General features: G+C 31.7%; 1 protein-coding gene and 1 long non-coding RNA gene across 3 annotated transcripts; both read right to left on the reverse strand.

The window, feature by feature from the left end:
* Positions 1-569: 569 nt before the first annotated feature.
* On the reverse strand, positions 570-10664 carry LOC101501060 (protein kinase and PP2C-like domain-containing protein). Of its 2 annotated transcripts, XM_004497662.4 has the most exons (12): positions 10368-10664; positions 10164-10281; positions 8866-9032; positions 8422-8489; positions 8084-8307; positions 6426-6477; positions 4727-5267; positions 3661-3730; positions 3352-3571; positions 3139-3243; positions 1842-1937; positions 570-955 (listed from the first exon to the last, which is right to left on the reverse strand). In XM_004497662.4, the coding sequence occupies exons 1-12, from the start codon at positions 10480-10482 to the stop codon at positions 761-763; spliced, it is 1971 nt and encodes a 656-aa protein (XP_004497719.1). In that variant the 5' UTR covers positions 10483-10664; the 3' UTR covers positions 570-760. The 2 variants fall into 2 exon arrangements, with proteins under 2 accessions (XP_004497719.1, XP_073223827.1); XM_073367726.1 differs by lacking the exon at positions 8866-9032 and having other exon boundaries at positions 10368-10385.
* A 2959-nt stretch (positions 10665-13623) lies between these two features.
* LOC113786192 (uncharacterized) lies at positions 13624-23981 on the reverse strand. Its single transcript, XR_003472341.2, has 2 exons — positions 23491-23981; positions 13624-14282 (listed from the first exon to the last, which is right to left on the reverse strand). It is a non-coding gene; the product is annotated as an uncharacterized lncRNA (long non-coding RNA).
* Positions 23982-26047: the final 2066 nt, after the last annotated feature.

A 26047-nucleotide genomic window follows, 5' to 3' on the forward strand; every position in this document is an offset into this window, starting at 1 on the left:
TATATTAAGTCAAAAAACTGGAAATTTGTTTACAAACGAGCTTGTTAACTATCATTTGATGAATTAGTATATCTAATATTAAGAGGAGAGAATAAGCGACCGAAAATAATTATTGAAAATATTATTATATCATTCTGATCCTTATACAAACTAGAAGTTCAAAAGAAAACTAATTTTCAAAGTTTAGAAAAATCAATATCAGCTGCATATGTTACAATTAAAATTTAAATCTTTGTTGGACAATATACCATTACAAATGAAACTCATCCATGCATGAAGTATGATTTAAGCTTTTCAAATTTTTTATTTATTTTGAAAAACTCACCTACCTTCTATGTATTTCAAAAAATTAAAGAATGAGAATAAATATTCCAAAATAGATATGAATAAAAATAGTCAAAACATTTAAGAATACATCATACAACTTACGCAGCATAGTCAAACCAATAATCTTAGGTGTCAAACGACACACTTTTTATTTATTTAATTGATCAATAAGAAAATGGATTTAAAGGAAATACACTGGACATTAAACTATTTCACATTATAACTAATAATAAGTCGCCACATTAATAAAACACTAGATAACTTTTAATTTAAAAACATATGATATAATGTGGCAAGTTGAATAGTTATGATTCAAAACAACGGAGTAAAGTTATTTTATCCTACCAGTAGTGCACTGCTACCTTTGAACATAAAAAATGTAGCATCTATTACATGTTTGTGAACTTAGCATTCAAAAGAAATGTATGCTATGCTAATAAATTCTCTCTGCTGTGGATACAGGTCGTAGAAAAACAACAATAACTGTAACGTTATCTTTACTGCCACGTTCCACAGCTTCAGTAGCCAACCTCTTTGAGCACATGTTAGGCTCTTTAACAGTGTCTTTTATTATATTTATGACATCCAAACTGCTCATCATATCCCACAATCCATCGCTAGCCATTACCTAAATCAATAATTTTTTTAATTAATAGCCTAATCATAATAGAAAATATATTTGTTTCAAAATATACCATCAGATGCACCAGGGTGATTTGATTGAGGATGATGCATTTAATATAGCAAAGGCACTTCAAAGCATTTTGAAAACGTTTTCGGTTTTCATTTCCTGCTTTTATTTTTAATATAGTAAAATTGTTATGTTGTTTTCACTTTGTTTCTTGTTTTCAAATATGTTCAGAAAATAGTGCAAAGAAAAAGAAAAAAATTTGTTTTCACTATTTCGGGTAGAAATCTTTGGAAAAAGGAAAAAGTAAATAACTAAAGGGGGGCAATTTCATGATTAAAAGTGAATTTGGGACCGATTAGTTTATTTTTTGAAAATATTTCATGTTTTCATTTTCTAAGTTTATGCTTGTTTTACTTTAGTTAATAAAGAGATAAGAAATTTTTGAAGTGAACAATTATTTATATTTTTAAAAATGATGAAGATGTCAAAAAACGATTTTCATCATTTTTTAAATGTATTTTCATTAACTAACATTTCATCTTTTCTCTCTAACAATTGTTATCTTCAAAAATCTCTCTCCAAGGTAAAATGAACACATATGTTAGAAAATGAAAACGGAAAATATTTTCACAAAGTACACATTCCCTTAAAATATAAAACTATTGTAGATCCTATTAAAGCCCTTCATTCTTCTTTCCCAAGAGCCATTAGAAATTTTGAAGCTTTTGCTAAATATAATCAGCAATTTTACAAATCGAATTATCATCTGTAAATTTTCCGTCAACTCATTTTTCCTAATACTTGAAATGACAACTAATGTAAAGATTCAATGTAATATAACAAACATCATTCAAATAGCAGTATGTAGCATAAAACTCCTCACCAGAAATTCATCCTCTGCACATAAGGTGCTCTCGGTTATTTCAGGTTCCGCAGTTACAGCCGGCTTCAGATCATCGTCGCCGATAGAACGAGTAACCTGTGAAAATAACAGTCAATTTTACTTGCAAGCAATAAATGGTAAAAGCTCAAATCATCATTATATGATCATTTGTGAGTGAAGGAAGAATTAAGACCGAGAAAGGAAAAGATGGTAGTGATTGTATTATCTACTGAATGAGAATGATTACAAGAGTACTATGTTCCCACTGCCTTTAGGAAACTTGTCAGATAAGCTGTCAGAAAATAACCTTTTCCTCCAGGATCTGCCAGTTACTTTCTAATATGATAGAAGAATAATTAAGGAAACCTCACGTTAAACAAGTTTATGAAACGAAAGAACCCGAATAGGAGCAGAAAGGAAGGAACTAACTTGCAGTGTTATCAATTGCGGATGGCAAACCATGGCAAAAAATCCATCATTTTAAGCCAGCATAGCCACCATATAACACCATCCTTCACAAATTGACCATGGCAATTGTCAAAAAATTCGACACCGCAATCTGTCATGGCCAATATTTGACAACGCCACTAATTTGTATAGTTTAATATGTGATGAAACCACTAATAATTTTATGGGGCATAACACTCATATTAAGCCACAAGATTTAACAACGATGGAAGAAATTAAGCCCAAAAGGACTAGTAAAGCTCCAAACTGCCTTGAGGACTATTCTTGATACACTACAAGTCACATTTTACTTGAACTGCCCACAAATTCTTGATAAACTTTTTATAGTAAAAGATAAGTAAGGATATCTACAAGAAAATCCCCAGTATTAAGCCACAAGATTTAACAACGATGGAAGAAATTAAGCCCAAAAGGACTAGTAAAGCTCCAAACTGCCTTGAGGACTATTCTTGATACACTACAAGTCACATTTTACTTGAACTGCCCACAAATTCTTGATAAACTTTTTATAGTAAAAGATAAGTAAGGATATCTACAAGAAAATCCCCAGTATTAAGCCACAAGATTTAACAACGATGGAAGAAATTAAGCCCAAAAGGACTAGTAAAGCTCCAAACTGCCTTGAGGACTATTCTTGATACACTACAAGTCACATTTTACTTGGACTGCCCACAAATTCTTGATAAACTTTTTATAGTAAAAGATAAGTAAGGATATCTACAAGAAAATCCCCAGCTCGGGTTCATATTTCATAAAATGCATGTTGAAGAAACATATCCTAGAGTTTCCAAACATCTGATAAAAACTATAGCAACCAATTTGAATAAACCTGAAGCGCAGGAAGACCAACTCGCCAGGTATCAACTTGCCAATGTACTTGGCCACCGTCACGAATGACACGCTCTCTCTCTTGAAGACAGCTTGCAACATGATCCTAATAATAATGTTAAGATTTGATTAGTCAAGAAAATTAAGAATCAAATTAAAGAGGCTGTTGCATTATTAAACATTAGCCAACATTTGATGGTAATTTTCGGCTCACCTTACTTAGAGCAATGGGATTACCAGCACGACACAAGATTGCCCGGCAATCACCACTGTTAGCAACAAATAGCTTGTTCCCACTTACAACAGAAGCAATTGCTGTACAGCCCGGATGCCAATCCTTCTGGATACATCTGTTGGATTTGCGATACGAATCAACCTCTTTTCTGAAGGCAGCATCTGTCCTAAGGAATGCTTCCACCAGTGCATTAGCAGGACTGCACTTAATAAATATTAAATAATTAACTTCCCTGATAGGAGGGAAATTGGGGAAAGAAATAGTGGGGATGAGGAAGGGGGCATATACCTGCCAGTAAACCCTAAAGTTTGCAAAACTGCTGGTACCGCCCTAGAAGAAAACTCAGCAGCTGCTGCGCCTGCATAAGCAACAATCATGCTTATTATGCTATATAACATTACATTAAATGCTCATCAAGATTATTGTCATGCGTAACAATCATATTTGTCAACGTTACATTATAACCTTATTACATCATCGGGATCCATTACCATTATTTAGATTGAGTTATCTAATCCCCTACCAAATTGCGAGTTTTAACTCTGTCCTTAAAAGCTTTCAAGATCCTAATAGCAACAATTTGGTGTTAGAGTATGTCTAGGAAGTGTTTGCTTAACCATGCCTAGCTCTTACAAATAACATTTCCAGTTTCTCTCTGTCATTTATCTTTCTAGCACACTATCTAAGAAACCCAAATCACCAATATCAAAAAACCTAGTAATGTGTATAAATCAAGAGCCTATCACTATCGTGATATTTGAGTATTGGAGAACATAACATAAAATTTTCTTTTGATGTTCCCCCCAAAACAACATAGTAATGCATCCTGTTTAGGGACGTGTTCGTAGATATAATATAACACTCACACAAACACAAGAGCACCACCAAAGCTCACTAGGTGAAATACATTTATCTAAATCGACTGAAAACAATTTTTTGATAAAGGAGGTACACTGGATTTGGATACAAAATAGGTGATATAAAGGGTTCTCAATAATATAATAAATCAAAAGCAGGAAGCTGAATTGCCATGCCTAAGTTGCCTCTTTTATTCGATCACAACTAATTAAGTTCTTCATATCTTCGGCAGTAGGATAGAGGTGCATATAACTAAAATCGAAAGAGATTTGTAGTACATGTTAGAATACTATTTCAAATTCTTCTTGATTATCCACAACTTTTCAACATGATGAGAACTGCGTTTTTCTGCTAAGTTAATTCCCCAACATAGCATAAAGAAAGTCTTACAATGAACAAGATAATTATTTCCACATTGCAGTACTACTCGGGATATATTTTTTCTTAATATTGAATAAAACAAAAATATATGTCCTATTATATCACAACTATGTACCTCTGTGGCCATCAAAGATGCCAAAAGCATAGGCGTCCTTTTCATTGCAAACATGAGGCAAAATGAAATGTGTGTCCTCCATAGCCTCCCTTCTCCCACAGGTAGCATAAGATCCCCAAGACAGTATTGGATGGTATGCCAAAGGCTCTTCGTAAGACTCACACCATGTTCTGAAGCCAGAATCAGTTGAACTAGAGGTATTCTTGGCCAAAAGTTCACCTTGAGCAGACCAGCTAATACTCTCTTGATAAGCCTGGTAAGTCTTGTCCACAAGTTGGCCAACAGGAAAGTTACAAGGTCTAATACGCATATCTTCCACTTTCTTTATCTTCCTGTGTTCCATAATAAAATCAAGTTCCATAACAATCTCATCAAAGGAAGGTCTGCTTTTAGGATTAGCATCCCAACACTTTTTTATCAATGATATTAATCTTGATGGTATACCCAACTCCTCACTAGCAAGGACCGGTCGTAATCCATCAGAAACAACGGCTGCTGTTAGTTGTTGCTCAGTGTAGTTCATCTCAAGTACTGTATGAGCCTGTCATCACGAAACATTGATCAATATCACTGTCACAGTTTTGAAAAGGAATTTTGATATAGCCAAACAATATTTTCCTAAAGCTTCAAAATGCAAAACAAGCAAACCTCCAACCAAGTGAATTAAAAATACTAACAGTCCAACCAGAAACTTAATATTTTGATGTAGATATAACTCATTTGAAACCAAATGTTACTGTGATAATGGCTTAAAAGTTATGTAAGAATAAATGAATAATTACTATTGACATTTATAACGTTGGATATCTGAAGTCAAATGTAAATCTGATAATGGTTCAAAAGTTACTTATGAAAAATTAGAACTGTCATTTATTACTATCCCTAATTTTACTTTCCCTTCTGCTAGAGAATAATTGTTTAGTTATAGGCGTGATAAAAGTTAATAAGACGAGTGAAACAGCATTGAACTTTGTTTACTGATCTCTGTTAATAAGTGCTACAGTTTACATGATGTTTCTCAGCCATTTATATGACTAGGATAAGAGGAAACTAAGGTACAAGTAATATCCTAAACTTTAGAATCTAAAAGAAACAAACTTTAGAATTCCAATTAAATAAAGTGAAACAAAACTAGCTTCAACCCTCCAGAATCAGCCAACCTACACTTCTCAAGGTCATGTGGTAGTGCAATGAGCATCATTTTGATTCTTAGGAAATTAATTCTTTCCCATAGCTTTAATTATTAAGTGAACAATCATACGGAATCATTTCACCAATGGAACATGAAGAAAGTAAAAGGCAAAATATTTTCATATCTTATTACATTCCTAAGCTGTTTATATAGGAAAAGAAATTACAATAGTAATATTAACAGAATCATAAAATAAAAATAAACAAAATAATATAAAATAAAAGAGAATCAAATCTGATTTCCCTTGATTCTTCAACAAAACACCCACTTTCTCCCCCAGGAACAAAAGAAATCCCCATGATTCTTGCCAATTGAATATTCAAATTGGCAAGCCCGAGTCCCCTTAAGGAAGGTGACAGATATTAAAAATTTAAAACTGAAAAAAATTGTTTTTCAGTCTTTACATCCAAAAAAAATTATACTTCATCTCATAAATAGAACAAGTTTAATGTTTTATAGACAAGCAACAAACTCAAACTACCATATTCACAAAAAAGATAGGCTGACCTGAGCTTCTGCACGAAGATCAGTATATGGCACAACACCGGTAAGGAGTTCACTGCAACAAATCCAACAAATGTTTTATATCGATATATTTATTGTTACAAATTCAAGCGAGAGAGAGTTGATAGAGAAGAGAAGACCAATTCTGTAATAGTCCTTTATTTAACAGCAAAGATGAACATATTATGTTACAAGTTCAAGCGAGAGAGAGTTGATAGAGAAGAGAAGACCAATTCCGTAATAGTCCTTTATTTAACAGCAAAGATGAACATATTATGTTTATAAAAATGGAAGTATGAGATGTAATCAAACCAATGTACAAAAGATAAATAAACAGAAGAGGCACCTAACATGCACCAGAACCAAACTACTTTCTAAGAATATACAATAAGCAGGGTTCACAAAACATTCATAGAGTTCTGTAAGTAATGGTTAATTGAATGACAGCAACAAAATAAGAAAACTTTCCTTTTAATGATTTCCACTTTAACAACTACACCACTGCTCAGTTCTCAAATACGATAATATGAATGAATGCCTGTTATATCTGTTTCCTAAACTGTATAAACCAGGTCCTTACTCCTACCAACTTTATGTACCAAAGGTTACCCATATAATGGTTGAAGTGTTAATCCAAACAAATACATAAAGCAAACCGCACCTTCTGGCATAACTAGATTGACATGCAGGAGATATAGATTGGCTTGGTGGCATTACGGAGTGGAGTGATAAGGAGGTCAAGGGTTCGATCCCTACCTTCAGCAAAAATACTAACAATATTAACAATACTAATTACTAACTTATTGGTCATTACAAAAAAAAAAAAGAAAAACTAGGTTGACATGCAATAGTAATTTCCAAAAAAAGTTATGTCTTGTTTAAGATTCTAATCAAATGAATATCATTGTTGTTAAATGCTCCCTCTGGTCTCATATATAAGCACAAAAAATATTTCACATCCTTTAAGAAAAATAGTTGAGTTCATGTAATTTTCTTAAAGTAGTAAAACAAGTAATTATATAATCTATATTGCCCCTCAAGGGGTCTTGTTCCATGAGAATAAATTGAGCTCCTGAAAAGTAAAATCTACATTAATCAAAGGATATTTTAGCATTGAATATGGTAGAATTATTCAAATTTTGCTTATATTTGAGACTACCAAATATGATTTTTGTTGTTTATATTCAAGACTGGAGGGAGTAGCAGCCATGACGATGAATCGCATGGCAGATTTGTGTTAACCACAATAAGCAATTTGTGAAATGCCAACTGCCATAGGTTGCACTTTTGCATTTATATGGCAGAATTTTGGCCATCAGCCATAAACCACCTTCCACCGTTGACAACAATGATGAATATTCTCCATTTGAAAAATTAAGAAACAAAAGAAGTGAATGATAGTCCATTCACTGTTTTCTAGACTATCCGCTGCTTCCCAAAGTAAGACGGAATAAATATGTTGGTAAATTTCAAATCTAATAATGTATTTTCAAATATGAGAACCAAGCTAATCAACTCAGAAACCATAAACAATAAACAGCATACTGCATCATGTTATGATAGATAAATAACAGCATCAGGTATTCAATGATATTACCAACATTCAACTTTCCTTGAGCCAAAAAGAAATATGAATGGAAGAAAAAATTTCAAATTCTTACTTGATTGATACCCCAAAACTGTATACATCTGACTTTTCTGTGTGTAACTCCTTTCTTAATATTTCAGGTGCCATGTAAACAAGGGTTCCAACCATGTTCTTTTTGTGAAAACCGCCAGTAGGTTTTCCAGAAGATTTCCAATTCTCAAGAGAAACTCCCTTAATATCACTCTTGTATTCTGCCAAACCAAAATCAGTGAGGTGTGGACAAAGATTTGTGTCAAGCTGCATCAAAGATACAGTAGATTAGTAAAGTAATGTAAAAAAGGAGTATGATAGATCAAATATTGAAGACAATTTTAAATGACTAGAAAATCAAATAATATGGGAGACATTTACAAGAATATTTGCTGGTTTCACATCTCTATGTAGAATACCGATGTTATGCAGATATTGCAAGGCCTTTGCTGGAAAAATGAAATAGAAGGAAAAGAAAAAAAACTGTCAAAATTGCTCTAATAACAATGCAAATCAATTTACAAATGAAATAATGAATTTTCCCCACTATCCTATTGTGGCAGTAGATTAACATGGTTAAAACATCAAAAGAAAAGTTCTTTCTATATTGGTGAAAGATGTACTCATGTTAGTAGTATAAGGGAGGATAAAATATAAGGCGGCTTTTGACAAATATGATATTTATGACATTCCAAATCACATACACCTTGATTTGATCAGGCAACATTACAGTTTAGCGCAATATCAACAAAAGTTTAACTAGGCAAAGTAATTATCACTTGATATTTCAATGCAACTCTATACAAGCTGTATTCACAATTATACCTAACTGCATTGTTATCATAAGTGCATCGTTGACAGTCGGGACCCATTCTTCGACATGTAACTTCTGTCCGAGATTGGCATATTCGTACAACTTGAAGAAAAACATATAATTGGGTGGTTTTGCATGGGCAGCAATAAGTGTTGCTATTGCCGGGTGATCTAGCTTGCTACATTATTTAAGAAAAAGAAAAACAGTCAACCTGAAACTCACAATACTCCACATTTATTCTTTGGCATATAAAAATATGCAAGAAAGCAGCAAATTTCATTAGTTGATGTACATTACATATAAGTTAGAGGCACATTTTAGAGTAGCTATTAACTTATAGGAGCTTCTCAGATGAAAATAAGTTTATAACTCTTCACTTACAAAATAAGCCAACTTGTGCGTATGAACAAGTTAACCAGAGAGAGCTTCTGAAATATTTAAGATGTTTAAGTTAATTTCAATTTTATGGTCGAAGCTATTGTTTAGAAAACTAATTCTTTTAATATATTAGGTTTAAATACAGTTTCAGTCCCTTAGGGTGTGTTCAGCCGGAAAGGTTTGGAAGGGAGAGAAGGTAATATTTTAAAAATTATGTGTTCAGATCAATATTTAAGAGAGGGGAGGGGAGGGGATCAATATAACTTATAAACCATTTAAAATCTCTCCTCTCCTCTCCTCTCCTCTCCTCTTCTCCATTGAACCAAACAGACTCTTATCATCCCTCGCTCGTGGATTTAGTCCCTAAATATATGTATATATTTTTAAAAGGGGGAGGAGATGGAAGGGGAGAGATTTTAAATGGTTTATATGTGTATTTAGTCACCTCTCCTCCCCTTCAAATGGAAAGAGAGAAAAATGAGGTTCATGAGGGATTTTGTTCCGCACCCCTCTTAAAAACTAAACCAAACACATATTACTTAAAATATTTCTTCCCCTCCATCTCTCCTCAACCAAATAAGGGTTTGATCAGGAGGGGAGGGGATATTTATAAAACGTGTGTTTGGTTCAAGTTTTAAGAGGAGAAGGGGATCAATATAACTTATAAACCATTTAAAACCTCTCCCCCCCTCTTAAACCAAATACAACTATTTAAAATCTCCCATCTACCCTCCTTTGAACCAAACAGATCCTTATCATCCCTTGCTCACGAGTTTAGTCTCTAAAATATATGAAATTCATCATTTTAGTCCGTATTTAAGTGTATATAAAAATTCATAGTGTTAGTTTCTAGCATCTTAACAAGAAGAACTGAAGTGACAGCTTTCGTATACTTATTATTAACTTAAGAGAGAAAGAGAGAGAGAGATACCATAGCATTTGCAATTCTTTATGAAACTTATTGATGTCTTCAGAAATTGACAAGATGGGTTTCTTGACAGCAACCTTGTCTCCATTGAGTGTGCCTTCATAAACAACACTCTCAGCTCCTGGGGATTGTGATTATTAAGAAGAAAAGTTAAACAGAGTCAAAGAAATTGGGGAAAAAACAAAGAATTTGAAAATAAATATAAACCTCGGGCAATAGGGGAGAGAAGTTGGTAAGAGGAAGTAGGGAGATGAAGGGGAATAAAGGAACTGGTGCAGCAACCCCTAATGCAACTGTTTGGCTCCACAATCTCTATTCCCATTTTCTCCTGAAGATGAGGATGACAACCTTTGAAGACAAGTGACACAACACAATCATATAATCATCATGTTGTTATTATGTACTTCTGCTGGAAATTTCGCGTATCTGCCCCTTCCGCTCTCTCCCGCATACTACGCATGTTCCAGCCACTTAAAATCCACCAACTTTCTTTCAAAATAAAATCAACGAACCTAATGGACCGACCTATCTGTTTTATTTTTGGATCAATCACGGTTTTTTCTCTCTATTGTTACAAATTCATAAAATTGATTTTTTTTATTTTAAAATAAACAATTATGATTTTTTTTAATTTTTGAATTAAAAAATAACAAATTAACAGTAATTATTTAAATATATTAAATATTGGTATGTCATTAATTATATTAAATAAATAAATAAAAATTCAAAGTCATTTATTATTTAAATATATTAAATATTGGTATGTCATTTATTATTTCATAATGTTATTTATTTTACGTTATTATGTCAAATATCATGTTATTTAAAGTATATTCCATCGTTATATTTTAGTTAAAAAATTAGAATAAAAAATTAAAACTATGACATTTTAAAATATAGAGTCCGATTTTATAAATTGATAAAATTAAAAGATTAAAACAATAATTAAATATTTTTGTAATCAATACAAATAGTCATTTTATAATTATCATTATACAACTGTATCTGATTAATTGATAAGTGTAAAATGACATTTTTTAAAAACAAAGTATAAAATGACATAAATAATATTTTTAATTAATAATAAAATTTCTATTAATAATACAAAAGATATTTAAAAATTGGTAATTTAAAATTTATTAATCTAGTATATGTATATTTTATTTATGATCATTAAATTAATTTTTTATTTTTTAAAATTTATTTGTAATTTATTTTGATTCACATTTATTTTTTCTTATGTATATGAAATAGTAAAGAAATTTACACCCAACTGTGATGTTCAGGATTTGAACCCGATACATAACTTAACAATTTTAATATTTGCCACTTGAGTTAGATCTTATAACTATTTTGATTCATGTTATTTTACTATGATTCATGTTTTTTGATACTTTATAAAAATTAATTGATATGAAAAAATTAAACATAACAATAAACACATGTGAATGTTTTAAATACACATGTGCTTTGAAAAAAAAATACTTCAAACTACATATTGATATTTAAAAAAAAAAATACAGCTGCTAAAATATATTCCTAATTTATTTTAAATTATAACATTCATAATTTATTTTAAATTAAAATAAATTATAAAAGATAATAATAAATTTTAATTAAAATAATAAAAATAAAAATAATAAATAATAAACTCAAACAAGTATATAAAAAAAATGTTATAAACTAATAAAAAGAGACTTTCAATTCCTAAGGTCGTGTTTATTACCAAACATAATTATTTTTTGTTAGATGAGCTTATAAACTATAAACTAATAGATTGTTCTTTTCAAAAAGATTCATAAAAACATCATTATTTTTTCTTAGTATTTTGGTGTATTCTAATTTACCTCCAATTATACTTTTTAGAGATTTTTTAAGTTTAAATTATCTTAGGTCTAATAACTGAAAAGTTAGAGTAAGGGGTATGAGAGAAGGAAGTTTGTTACCATATCTCGAAAACCAAATGTAACTAAATAACCCACATGCAGGTGGTTGAAAAAAATGTCAGGAACCTTCGTACTCTTACTTATTTTTTTAAGTGTATAAAAATATATAAAAAAACATATTCAACTTGAAATAAAACAAAATTATATAAAAGAAACACTATAAATTGGTGAAATAAAAAAATTAATAGACGAATATGGAAGTAATCAGATGCTAGTCTCAAATTAAAAAAAGGAAAAAAAAAAGATATATTCTATTAATGTAAACGAATTTTACACTAATGTTTAATAAAAATTAAATATTATTTAGTAGTTATTTTAAAAAAAATTATTTCGATAAAAGTTTATCTGACAATATGAATTTTTTTATAACTTATTTTATATATCTTTATGTCCATTAAACTGTTAAAACAAACTCGATTTCACTCTGATAAACATTAAAAGAAAATTGAAAACCAATATTGTCCACACCCTCAAATTATTGATCTTCTTTATTCTCATTAGATGTTGCATATTGTCCACGCCCTCCTCAAATTATTAATATAACACTTTAACAAATCAACAATCAACCACATGCACACCAGACAAGCATGAACATGAACACATGAACAAATATTTTCAATCAAACACATAACCACCATAACACCATCAAATCCTCCTAAGTAGACACCCCTTTATCTCAATATCTAAAAAATGTGTTTTTTTTTTTATCAATGTGCCCTCTAACAGGTTCATCGCTTGTGCTACCTTTTTAATTTTCTCTAATCCTTCAAGCCATCTATGATGAGGTTCCAGATACATACTTATTCTATAGTATTTCACACTCTCCCCCTAGGGCTCTTTTTTAGGGCTTATGTATCTTCAGAGTGCGGGGAGTGTTTTCCTTTTTAGATCTCTATTGTGATTCACAATTTTTTGTTGTAGTAAGTTTTTTATTGGTTCCTTTTGTTGAATAGGTATCAATGGTGTTGTTCTCCTTTGGCTCTTCTACTTCTTTGGATATCAATGCTGCAAAGTTCATTTTAGGTAAATTTAGGTGTTGGTTCTGTTAGACTAAACGTTTTTTCTTCTTTAGGGTTATGTTTAGGGTTTTTCTGCTGCTTGTTAGTCGATTTTTGCAAGTGTGGTTTTCTCTGGGTTTAGATGTTAGTTCAACATTATTCGGACTCTTTGTTGCGAATGCATTTTGTTAGTTATTAGAAGTTCGATCGTCTAGTGTTTCTTTGTACTTGTTTCATATTTTTCATAGAAATTAGTTTTCCATTAGCTAGTAGGAAAATTGGTCAGGTACATCTTCTAGGTTCGTTTTGATTTAATGTCCTCTAATGGCTTTGTATGTTAGTTGTGGTTGGTTTCTAGTGTAATTGTAAGTTTTTTGTTATGCTTGTTTGTGGTATCCTTTTACTGTGTTTTTGTTGTAGTGTTTGTCTTGTTGGAATATGGATACTAGTACAAGACAAAGTTGACATACTGTAACACCCCGATTTTTAACGGCGTGAGTGTATTTTTTTAAAAAACAATTTAATAAAATAATATGTCGTAACATAAAACGACAAGAGTTATAAATAATTACATCATATATACAAACAAGCTAAGATTTTTTTTTAACAATAATCCAAAGCATACAACTAGAAAATACACCAGAGCTATGAGACCTATCAAACATCGCTCATACCCTTGGGTATACTCTGCAGACACATACACATAAGTGTTGCCTCAACAATACTATTCCTCCCATGGTCACGTAAAAAAAATAGAACATGAACCCACCAAACAAAAGTCAACTGTCAAGGTATGTCATAGATACAGTCATCCAAAACAAAATAAGTACAATCACCAAATGAAAGACACTAAGACCCTATACAACAACAACAAAAAATTATTATGATCATCCACTAACATCTACAGTAACAAAGGTGACCTCCACACACCGCAAAAGTTCCCTTTGACGCAGTATCTCTCCTCGAAGTAAGTTCCTCCTCTCATCAACCATAGAGGGATCAATCTCCTCATAGGTCGAGTCCACCCATGAGATAAGTGGCTTCAACGGCATTGAAATCTCAAAACAACTATCTCAAAGATAGTCGATAGAGGATCATTCACCAGAAGTGGAAGCTCTAACTCGACCCGGGGTGGCACCAACCAAGGTACTGGTAATCCACCAACGAAACTGTAAGACCTGTAGAAAATGAATTCTTAATTAAGTATATTTAGTTTAGTTTTGTAATTAAAACGTGTTGTTGAGTATATTAGTTCCTTTTATTTATGAATAAAAGTACAAAAAATATATTTTCACGGGTGAAATACATTTCTTTCGTCCAAGTGTAAAAATAGTCAAAATTCGAGATTGAAATTTCTCAGCGTTTGAAATCGACAGAGAGTTTTGCCGCTTTAAAATTTTAAAATACATTTGATTTTGATGAAATTTCTTATTCAAGTTCTTGGGTGATTGAGACTTGATTTATTTATGACTAATATTTTTTTAGCGAATATTATTAATTATTTTAATAGTCAAATTATTTTTATCTTAATAATAACTATTGATAAATATTTTACGAGTTTTAACTTACGATTAGATTTATCTGCGAGTTGAGTTGCGTCAGATAGACATTTTGTAGAGAAAGTTAGTAATTTTACATAAAAGTGAATTTTAACTTTTACTAGAGATGGATATTTTAATAGAGAAGTACTAAAAAAGAAATGTGCTCACAAACTTGCCACATCTCTCTAAAATTTAATGTGTGGCTCACATCACATTGTGTTCCCAATAAATAGAGCTTAAAGTCACAAATTTCACTTCAACCCCTACATCATGTTACAACCACCAACATACTCCTTTCTTTTTATTTTAAAATTTTCTTCTTCGGTTTTCTTCTATTTTTGAGCTTCAAGGAAGCTTCCAATCACAAAACCTTCAACTACAAAATTGTTTCACTACTTGAAAGGAATGCAAAGAGCTAAGGATCAATAGTTGAGGTAGCTATTTCTCCCATCTTTTCTCTCAAACTCGCAAGCATGTATATATAGGGGGAAAATTGATTTTTTGTATGTTTTGAGCTTTAATCTTGCTTGTTTATCACTACTATGGTTGTTATTAATGTTTAGGAAGTTAAAGAAAACATTTTCAACTCTTTTTCTTTCAAAAAGCAAAAACCCTAAGTAAGGGAGTAAAATGAAAGTGTGTTTTTCTTTGGTGCTTTGTTAATATTGAAATTAGAGGAGTTAATAACTTGAATGACAAAAAAATGAAACCAATCCCCCAAATTTTTTAGTAAGACCAAATGTGGTGTGTCATAATGTGAAGTTTTGATTTTTGTATGTGTTTGAGTAACGTAATGAGTTGTTTTCAAATAAATGAGTATAAATGGACAATACAAATTTTATTAGAGGGTTTAAGTTAGTAAAGTTAAGAAGACTTTTGCAAGTGTGTTTGGTTATTTTTTATTTATTAAAATGACAACTAGATGTTAAGGTGTTTGCGATCAAAGTGATATATGTTGTTTTAAAAAAAAAACTCAAAGTTGTGAAATGAGAATTTTAAAGTAAGAGAGTGATTGATAAAAAAAGACATTGATTAGTTTTCTTAAAGTAAGACACTGTTAAAAAAGACATTGGAGTTTTTTTGAAAAACTTTGATGAGTTATATGGATTTTAGTCGAGTGGTATATAAAGAGAGTTCTAAATTTTGTTTAAAAGTTGATTTTAAATTTACTTTGTTATGAAGGTGTTAAAGGTTTTATCCTTTGGGTTTTTGTGAAAATAAGGGTTCTACCTTTATAGATTGAATTAAAAGTTTTAGTCATTGATATTAAATTTTCAACTTTTATGAATAAAATTTACTTTGAGAAGCAAACTTTCAAACTTTATGATTTTGAGAATAATTTTATATTTAAAACTTAAGAGTTCAAATCTTATATATCAAAAAGGTTTGAACGAGAAATATTGACGTTACAAACAAAGTGTTAGCGGGGACCGTGATGGGCCACAGTGTTAGCGGTGACTGTGATGGGCCATAGGGTGGTTCCTTGAGTTGATTGGTCCACATTATCCTTACAAGGATTTTGAATCGTGTAGGTCTGTGATAGATTGTACTCTAGTAAATCTTGTTTATCTGTGATAAACGCCCCTCGAGGAGGGTACATGTATGATTTACGTCCCTTGAGGAGGGTGAAGAAATTTCGGAATCATGTGCATTAGCATATAAGCATTGCATTAGGGTGTTTTGCCACACGAGTCATGTTTGTTATATGATAATAATTATATGCATGTTTCTTTATCAATTGATGTCATGTCATGTTATGTTTTTGTGCTATGTATTTTTGCATGTACGCTGTTTTTAGATCGTGACCCTCTACTATTATTGTGGATTGGGCTTACCCCCCAAGTTCTTAGAGTTTTGAGTCGTGCGAGAATTACAACGACGTCGAAGACATGACAAAACAATGATTTTGGATTCGCAATTGGAAGCAGTGAGGCTTGATGCCACCCGTAGACCATCAGTTTCTAATCATCCTCAGTTAGAGTTCAAGATCTGCTTAGGTTTTAATTAAGAGTTTTATTTATTCTCCCTTCCTTATTGCAATGTTGTCGTTGCCATGGAATTTGTGTATCTGAAATAATTGTGATTTGTTTTGGGTCAATGTGAATTGTTCGGTTGTAAGTTATTTGTGTCGAAACCATTTTATATAATGCAACAAAAATTCTAATCGTCGTTTTTGGAAAAGAATTTTACAATTAAATATTTTACTCTGATTTAAATAAAATACGATTATGAATATTTTAGCCTAAAGTGTTTAGTTGTTTTTTTTTTAAAAAAAAAATTAGACTCTCATTGTTAAAAATCGGGGTGCTACAGAAACTCTGGTCCATGACCAGCCTAAACGGTCCTACAATGTCCTCTACCATCGGCATCAACCTCTTATCTTTCTCGCAAGTCCTCGATCCAAGCACTGCATCCCCTACTCCTATGGTGGGAGTCACCACACCTATAGTGGCTTATGTCTCACCTCTAACTGAAGCATCTTTTGCATCTTCCCACGCTCCACTCTCCCCGAGTACCAATGTTGAGGGTAAAGGATAATCGATCCTCTCGTGTGTGATCCCTACGTGAAATACTGCCCCAACTCTCCTACTTGTCATCACCACTCTCCCCGTATATGTAGTCTTTCTTGAGATGGGGTCGTATGCCCAAGCAGTCAGTGAATGTCGATCAGGGAAGTCTAATGACGTTTTCTTCGTCAAGGTAAGAGCCGGTAAAACGAATTCAGGTATCATCTGAGGGCAAAGCCAAATTTCTACTATAATGTAAAGGGTCACCAACCAAAATTAAAAATTAACATTTAACAATTATGTCATGAAGACAACCAATTAACACGTAGCAATTATGGCATGATAATAGACAATAATAGAGCATGTATATACATATATATCATATCATAATAAACATGACTCTCGTGCTAAGCACCCTAATGCAATGCTTATATGTTAGTGAGGATGATTCCAGAATTTCCAAACCCTCCACGAGGGGCGTAAATCATAAATGTACCGTCTCTCAAAGACCAGTACTTATTACTGAGGTGTCACATATTGTTAAGACAAACTCTTAAATGAATTTTTGATGAAAATAAAAAAAAAGTTAATTAAAAATATTAATTATGATTTTAAATATTATGTTAATTTAACTTGTGATTTTGAGTGAATTAATTCAAAGACATGATTTAAGCAAAGCAAAGAAATCAGCAAATAAAAGATAAAAACTGAAATGAGAACATTATGGACAAAATCTGTGAAAACAGAGAATGTTCTCCAGGATCAAGACTAATCATCACAGCCTCAAGATCAATCAATCTCCACTAGTTCAAAGAAGATTCTACCTCTGGAATTTACACTTATGTTATCAGTACTTGACAATGATCAAATAGGATCCATTCTAATGAAAGAAACCATTCGAATCACAAAGAGAAAAGGTCATGAATCAAGCAAGTTGAAACAAGTTTGAACCTTCTCCAGCTTGATTGTCAAGAGAGTTAAACAATCTTGAATTGTACAAGACATCCAGATTAATCAGGGAGACATCCTGAATGATCAAGACTGAACCTCCAGATTGATCATCAATCTCCAAAAGTTCAAAGACTCCAGATTGATTATCAATCTCTAGAATTTTCATTAAAATTATGCAGAAGTTCATCATCATTCTCCAAGTGGTTTTGAAAAAAATCAAAACTCCAGATCAAGGCAAAGACATCGACAAATATATCTGAAGTATAAAGGATCATTAAACACAAGAGAAATCTGATCAAGAACAAAGAAATCAACCCAGTCAACAAAGTTCAAAAGTATTCAAAAGGCTGGAATGTTTTTATTCATATATATAGGTTTTGGTCAAAACTGACAGAGCACTACCAACAACTCTTTTGACCATTATTAATTGCTCTAAAACGCCTATAAAAGAAAGGGCAGTGTTCAGAGGAAACACAAGAAGTTCAAGTGCTAACAAGTCTCATAAAATCATTCACATTCACATATTTGAAATTCTCACTTTCTCAAGAAAGAATCAGTTCTGATTATATTACAATACTCTGTTATTATTGTATTGAATTCTTTGTAAAGAATCGAATCTCAAACAAGAGTTGAGACATCTTTGATTATACCAAAACAATCTCATCATTATTGTAAAACTCAAACTATAAGAGTTTAGTATAGTTTGGGAAGATTGTAAGGAATCCTATCAAGGTCGATAGGTGATCTGATTAAAGCTCTTTCTAGGTGGAAAGAAATTAAGTTTGTAATAGATCAAGGTTGATCTGAGCTAGGTGCTGTAAAACCAAGAAGGTTCTTTGTTTTGAACACTTAGTGAAAAATCTCACAGTTGTGAGGACTGGACGTAGCCCAAGTTGGGTGAACCAGGATACATCCGTGAGTGGTATTCTTTCGCTTATCTCCTTATTTATTAAGCTTGATTAATCATTTAAGTTAAAAACATAAACTAAAATTTTGATTTTAAGCTAACCAACGTTCTCTGTTTTCTGGTAAAAACCAAAAACGTTATCCATTTTCTGTTTTCTTAACCAAGATCATTCTTGAGGTAAATCCTTAAGTTTTTTCAGGAATTTTTAAATGTGAACATTTACAATTCAAACTCCTATTCCTTATAAATCGACATTGCTACTTCATCTATCACAGATCAACACGATTTACCAAAGTGCAGTCTATCACAAACATACACGACTCAAAAGTCCTTGTAAGGATAAGGTGGACCAATCATCTCATGAAAACCACCCAGTGGCCCATCGCGGTCACCACTAAAATCGTGGCCCATCACGGTCACCACTAACTATGAAATGCATGAGCATACTCTAACTCAACAATTATTATGTAAATGCAGCTATTAAAAGACTCCACTTTTAGTACTCATTAAACACTAATAGTTTTTCATACTTTTCACATAGCATACTCAAGACATATACTCATCAATAAAATTCATAACATGTAGCAACACATTATCAATCAAGAATGCATACTCACATCAATGTTAATCATCACATATTCACACATATAAGGTCCCTATGTGGAAACTAAAAATTTGGAAGGAGTCATTACCTCAATTATAGTTTTTTCAACAATTATCGCTACCACAATCAAACACAACGAAAATCTCGCTCGTGCCAACACATTCAATCAAATAGTGTTTGACTTAGTCAAATTAGTCCATGAGATTTCAACTAGCTTACAAACCTTTTCTCACTCCTAATCCCCTTAGAGTATATTTTACTAAAAAAAAATTAAAACGAGTAAGGACTAATAGTATTATTATTCACAATACACACTTTCAATATATAAAAACATATTTTTAGAAATCAACATCCTTCAAATTTTTCAGAGCATTCACTAACAATCATTCAAAACGTCATAAATTATTTTTCTAAAAAATTTTAACACAATTTCTCAAATTTTCCATAACTCATTTTTTTTCTTTTCAAATAACTACAAGTTTGATCTACTACATTTTTAAAGACTAGGTGTTCAATCAAAGTATTTACCTCATAACAACATAACCACACAAAAGAATATCAATAAATGTTTTTTTCTAGTTTCAAATTTCTAACTCTTTGAAATAATTTCGTTCCTTTCAAAATATTTTTTTTTTATTCAACAAAGTTTGTATTTTAATTCATGAAACCTGAGATCTTTTTAAATAAAAAATGAAATTCTAACTAAAGATTGTAACCTTTACTTAATAAACATGAAACTTTAATTAAAATCATGCAAACTTTTCTAAAGATTGAAAGTATACATATAAAGACTTGAACCCACCGTTCACTAATTTTCCTTTAAACACAAGCTCAAAGATTTGTTAACCACGTGTATACATTCTTGATCATCAATCATACCAACTACTTTTGGAAAGGCATATAAACTAAAAATAGTATTTTTGTTTAATCACCACAACAACATTAATACTTCAGAGTTCTCCTCACCGCTAACTCGGTGTCAACGATCTTGATCCATTTTCTAGACTCAAGAAGCTAATTAAATAAACATAAAGATTTATAAAAAATTTGTGCACCACCAAAATTTGTCAAACCACATCAGAATTTCAAAATTAAATCTTTTTTACACACAAAACTTTTGAAACCAAGTAATACATTATTTATTTAAAACAAAATAAAAATGAGTATCTTCCAAACAACACATACGCACACTCGACAATTCAAATCTTTATGGAAGAAAATCTTTTTATTTTCAAGTTCTATCACTTCAACGATTATAGTACACAAATTTGAGTTAATAAAGTACTCTAAATTTCTTCTTTAAGCTCCGTCCAAGAGTAATTAAATGAGTAACATTTTTAACTCCAAACTTATTAATTTCACAATCTAACTCTTTGCGCAAACACATTACTTAGTTAAAATTTGAACTTTTTTACAACTTTAACAACTCTAAATTTTCTTGTAGAATTTCAACTTCAATTCAAACTCATTTATTTGAAAACAACTCATTACATAACTCAAACACAACACAACCAGTGGCGGAGCTTCTCAAGGACAGGGGGGGGCCGCGGCCACCCCAAGAAAAAAAAAAAATTCTCTTTCTTCTTCTCTCTTCCATCCAGCCTCTCTCCTTCTCTGTTCTCTTCTTTGATTCCCTCCCTCTTGCTTACAAGTTACAGCCGTCCTCTCTCCCTCTTCCATAATCAGATTCACGAATCAATCACGACAAACGTGCGCCTCTGCTCGCTGCTGCGAGCCTGCGGCGGCCGCCTCTGCCTAACTGCCTCCGTGGCCGTTCCGCCCGTTCGTCGCTCTCGGGCCTGTTCGCTGCTCTCGGGCCTGTTCGCTGCAACTCTCCAGATCGCATCTGCCTGACTGCTTTGTTTGCTGCAACTCTCAAAATGTTCGAAGTGTTGAGTTTGAAGCTTTGATTTGCAGTTTGGAATTTTGATTTAGAGTTTCAATTAGAGTGCTGATTTTTTTTAGAGTTTTTGTGTTGCACAGGTGTTTGATTTTATGTCAATATAGTGTTTGAATTTTTTTGTCGCACATAAGGTGTTTGATTTTATGTCTGTATGAAGTGTTTGAGTTTTTTTGTCGCACATAAGGTGTTTGATTTTATGTCTATATGAAGTGTTTGAGTTTTTTTATCGCACATAAGGTGTTTGATTTTATGTCTAAAATTTCTAAATTATTTGATATTTCACTTTGTGTTTATTTTAACTTAAATTTTTGTTATATAATATTATTCATATATTTAATTTATATATTATATTTTTACGTCGGCCACCCCAAGGTTTTCGGTCAAGCTCCGCCACTGAACACAACACAAATTCAAATTTCCTCCTTTTAGTCCCTATGGTTTGATCACCTCAAATAATATTAGGGGTTTACTTTCTTCTCTCATTATTCAAGCAATACAAGATACCAATTTCATACTTACATACCCAATAAATAAATAAATAAAATCAAAAAATCATGCCTCCCCCATATATGAATAGTCACGGTTTAGGAGAGAAAATGGGCAGAGGTTTCTTTGTATCATTTTTCTAACCATTATTAACAACAACAATAATTATCAATAATTTGTTAAATAACTATTTTTTTTCTTTTTTTATTCCACAAAAATCAAGCTCGCTGTTTTCACCTAAATGAGGAAGAGAAAAGAAAGTTTACCTCAAGTGAGTTTGTTTGAAAGCTTCACAATGAAGAGGGGAACATTTTGTCTTCAAGGATTTTTTTTAAATAAAGTTTTGATCTTGACAAAAATAAAGGTTTGTGTGTTTCCAACAAAACAACAACACACTTTCTTTTTGTCTAAAAAAAAGAAAGAAGAATAGAAGGGGAGGAAGCAAAATGAGAAAATAAAAGGAGGGGGATAACTGATGCCTTTTAAAAGGGAATAGGTTGTTTTTTTTCCTTAACTTACAAAAAGAAAGAATTATTGTAATTAATATATATTAAACCTATTACTAACTCTAACGTAATTATACTTTTGTTACTTAATTTCATAAAGTAATAATTGGACTAATAGCCTAAGCAATTCAACATAAAATACAATAAAATTACATAAATTAAAGTTTAAAAAATTTAGAGTCTTACACATACGATACAAGAAGAGATACAAGAAGAGATGACAATTGAGCTTGAATTAGATAAAGTAACATCTCAAGAGATTGCTAAGAGATCTTTGGTGGGTAAAGTCTTAAGTGATAAAATGTTGAATAGAGGTTCGGTGAAAAGTATGTTGGCTAAAGCGTGGGGGATCCAAATGGGCTAAAAGTCACTTGACCTTGGTGTGAATGTGTATCTTTTCACTTTCATTTCCCTTAATCTTGTTTGTGATGTTAGGAGAAGATGACCTTGGTATGTTATGAATAAAATTGTTAATTTGCAACCTTGGTTTCCCAAAGCATCTGCTTTTGAAATTGACTACCATAAAGTTATATTTTGGGTCCGATTACATGGTTTACCCATTAATACCCTCTCTAACTCAAATAATGAGAAAATACTAAGAAAATGGGGAAATTTTTAAAATTAAGAATCCTTTCGTAGACGGGGCTTTCATCAAGACATTTATCAGAGCATCATTTTATATTACCAAACCTAATTTCTATAGGTTGTTTGGTGCCAAGAAAAGATAAAAAAGAATGTGGATTTTCTTGAAATTTGAAAAACTTTAAGACATGTTTTACAAGTGGGATTCTTAGGACATGATCAAAATAGGTGTAGAGGGGTGCATGCTACTTTTACAAAGGGAACTAAGCTATCTAGGTATACACCCAGTCAGAGTGTTTCCCACGCACGCCCTATGATTTTCTTTTTAAAGGATCAACAAACTTGAGTTAGCCCACAAGCCTATGTAAATAGGGAACAGAGTTGAAGAGTCCTACACACCTTCAATTTTTAGGCAGCATGAAATGTTTAATCGGACCGAGAAGCCTCTAAGTGATGGAGTTCTTTAGGCATAATCCTCTTTCAAGAATTCCATGTGGATAGATGGGAGGAACACAATCGGAGCATGCTAGAACAACAACGTAAGGATGATTTGACTTATAGCTTAGCACGATCTACTTGGGAGAATCTGACTTATATAAATGGGATATCATATTAATTTCAGGAGAAGATGACCTTGATATGTTATGAATAGACTTGTTAATTTGCAATCGTGTATCCCCAAAGCAGCTGTTTTTGAGATTGACTATCCATAAGTTATATTTTGGGTCTAGTTACAAGTTTTACCTCTTAATACCCCTATATACCTTAAATGTTGAGAAATTACTAAGTTAAATGGGGGAAATTACTAATTGGGGATCCTTTGATAGATGGGGCTTTCATCAATATATTTATCAGAGCTAGAGCATCAATTTATACTACTAAATTTATCTTCTACATGTTGTTGGTGCCAAGAAAAGATACGAAAAGAATATGAATTTCTTGAAATTTGAAAAACACTAAGACATGTTTTATAAGTGTGGGATCTTAGGACATGATCAACATAGGTGTAGAGGGATGTGTGCTACTTTACAAATGGAACTAAACTATCTAGGTATACACCTGATCAGAGTGTTTCCCATGCACATCCTATGGTTTCCTTTTTAAAGGCTCAACAAACTTGAGTTTGCCCACAAGCCTAGACAAATAGGGAAAAGAGAGTTGAAGAGTCCTACATGCCTTCAATTGTTAGGCATGATGAGATGTTTAATCAAGACTATAATTATATAAATTGAAATAAAATTTTAAATAATGTTTAATGAAATTTTTCATAAAATAATTAACTCCTTATATATAAACAAAAATAGAGGCTGTTAAAGTACATAAATTTTTTGTACTAACTCAACTACAACTCTTTTTAATAACTAACAAAAAATATTAATATCATCAATTTTAATAATGTTTTTTTTTTAAATAGTTATATTAAAATCAATAAGTTTTATGTGTTTCAAACTTTTATTTATCATATATTATGTAAACAACATAATTTCTATTTTTTATAAATAAATCTATAATAACACATGTTTTGCTAATCTATATTTTAAAAATAATATAAATATATTTATAATATCACATATATATTTACTAATCTAAATTTAAAATGTATAAAAATACTAACTTGATGTCGGGTAGTGTCTGACTTGAAGATTTCACAGAGCTTAGAACTCTTTGAAGTAATTAATACAATATCACCACTGTCAAAATAAAAATTCACTAATATTAATTACATAAATAACTTCAAATCAAAAATAAAAATAAAAAACTAAATATATAATATAATATAAACTTACCAAAATTCAAGCAAGCTTGGAGGAATAATTTTTGTAGAGAGAAGGTGGAGAGAAAATTTAGAAAGAAGGTTTAGAGAGAAGGTAGAAGTGAAAAATGATAAGAGGAGTGGAGTGATATTTATAGAATTTGGTTGATCCTTTGTGGCAACCAAAGCAGCCACAATGAGCAATGGATATATGGCTTTTGTGGCGGCCAAAATGGTCAGAAAGGCAGGCGTTTATGGCGGCCACAATGGCAACAGTCCTTTTGGAGTTTGTGGCATCCTTTACAGCCACAAAAGGTAACGGCTATAAGCGTTTGTGGCGGCCACAAATGGCAACGTCACTTTGGGATTTTGTGGCGGCCTTTGCAGCCACAAAAGATAACGGCTCAGGCTTTTGTGGCGACCTTTGTAACCACAAAAGTGTTACGCCTGCGTAAATATATATATATATATATATTATAATAATAATAATAATGATAATAATAATAATAATAATAATAATAATATTAATATTAATAATAATTAAATAAAACAAAACCCTTGCCACCTCATCCCATCTTTCCCAATTCCTCTTTCTCTCTTCCTCTCGGCAGACAGCAACCCCTCCCCCTCCTTCATTTTTTGTTTTCCTTCCTTCTTTTCTTCCCTTCTCCTTCTTCTCACTCTATTACTCAAACCCTCAATCCTTAAAGGAGGTTTAACATCCCCACAAGCTTAATTTCTCAAACTCCTACAAATTCTTTTGGTTGAGATTTTTGGGTTAGGGTTTGTGTTCTAAGGAAGGAAAAAAAGGGTACCCATCTCTTGAAAGTGGTTTATTGAGACTCATTGAGGTAAATGCACAACTCTAATCCTAGTATGAATTCATAGAAAAATGTAGTTTTGAGTAAAAATCTTATTTCGTGTTTAGAGTATATTTAAATGATGCTGATAGTTTTCTAGAGGTAGTTAAACTTTAGAATAAATTTCTCTAAAGTTTTGGAAATATTTTTATACTCAGATTTGTCAACTGAGACCTTGCCGGCTACTCTGAGAGTTGTTGGAGAGCAAACTTAGACGATTCTCCATAACAGTGAGTTGACGACGATCATCGTCATATATTTTTATACTGCTATTATTATTATTTTACTTGTTTTCTATATTAAAGTATTTATTGAAAAATTTGGGAAACACAACCTTTGAATT

The sequence above is a fragment of the Cicer arietinum genome, chromosome 4, assembly GCF_000331145.2.
Source record: "Cicer arietinum cultivar CDC Frontier isolate Library 1 chromosome 4, Cicar.CDCFrontier_v2.0, whole genome shotgun sequence".
In the NCBI taxonomy this organism is placed as follows: Eukaryota; Viridiplantae; Streptophyta; class Magnoliopsida; order Fabales; family Fabaceae; genus Cicer; species Cicer arietinum.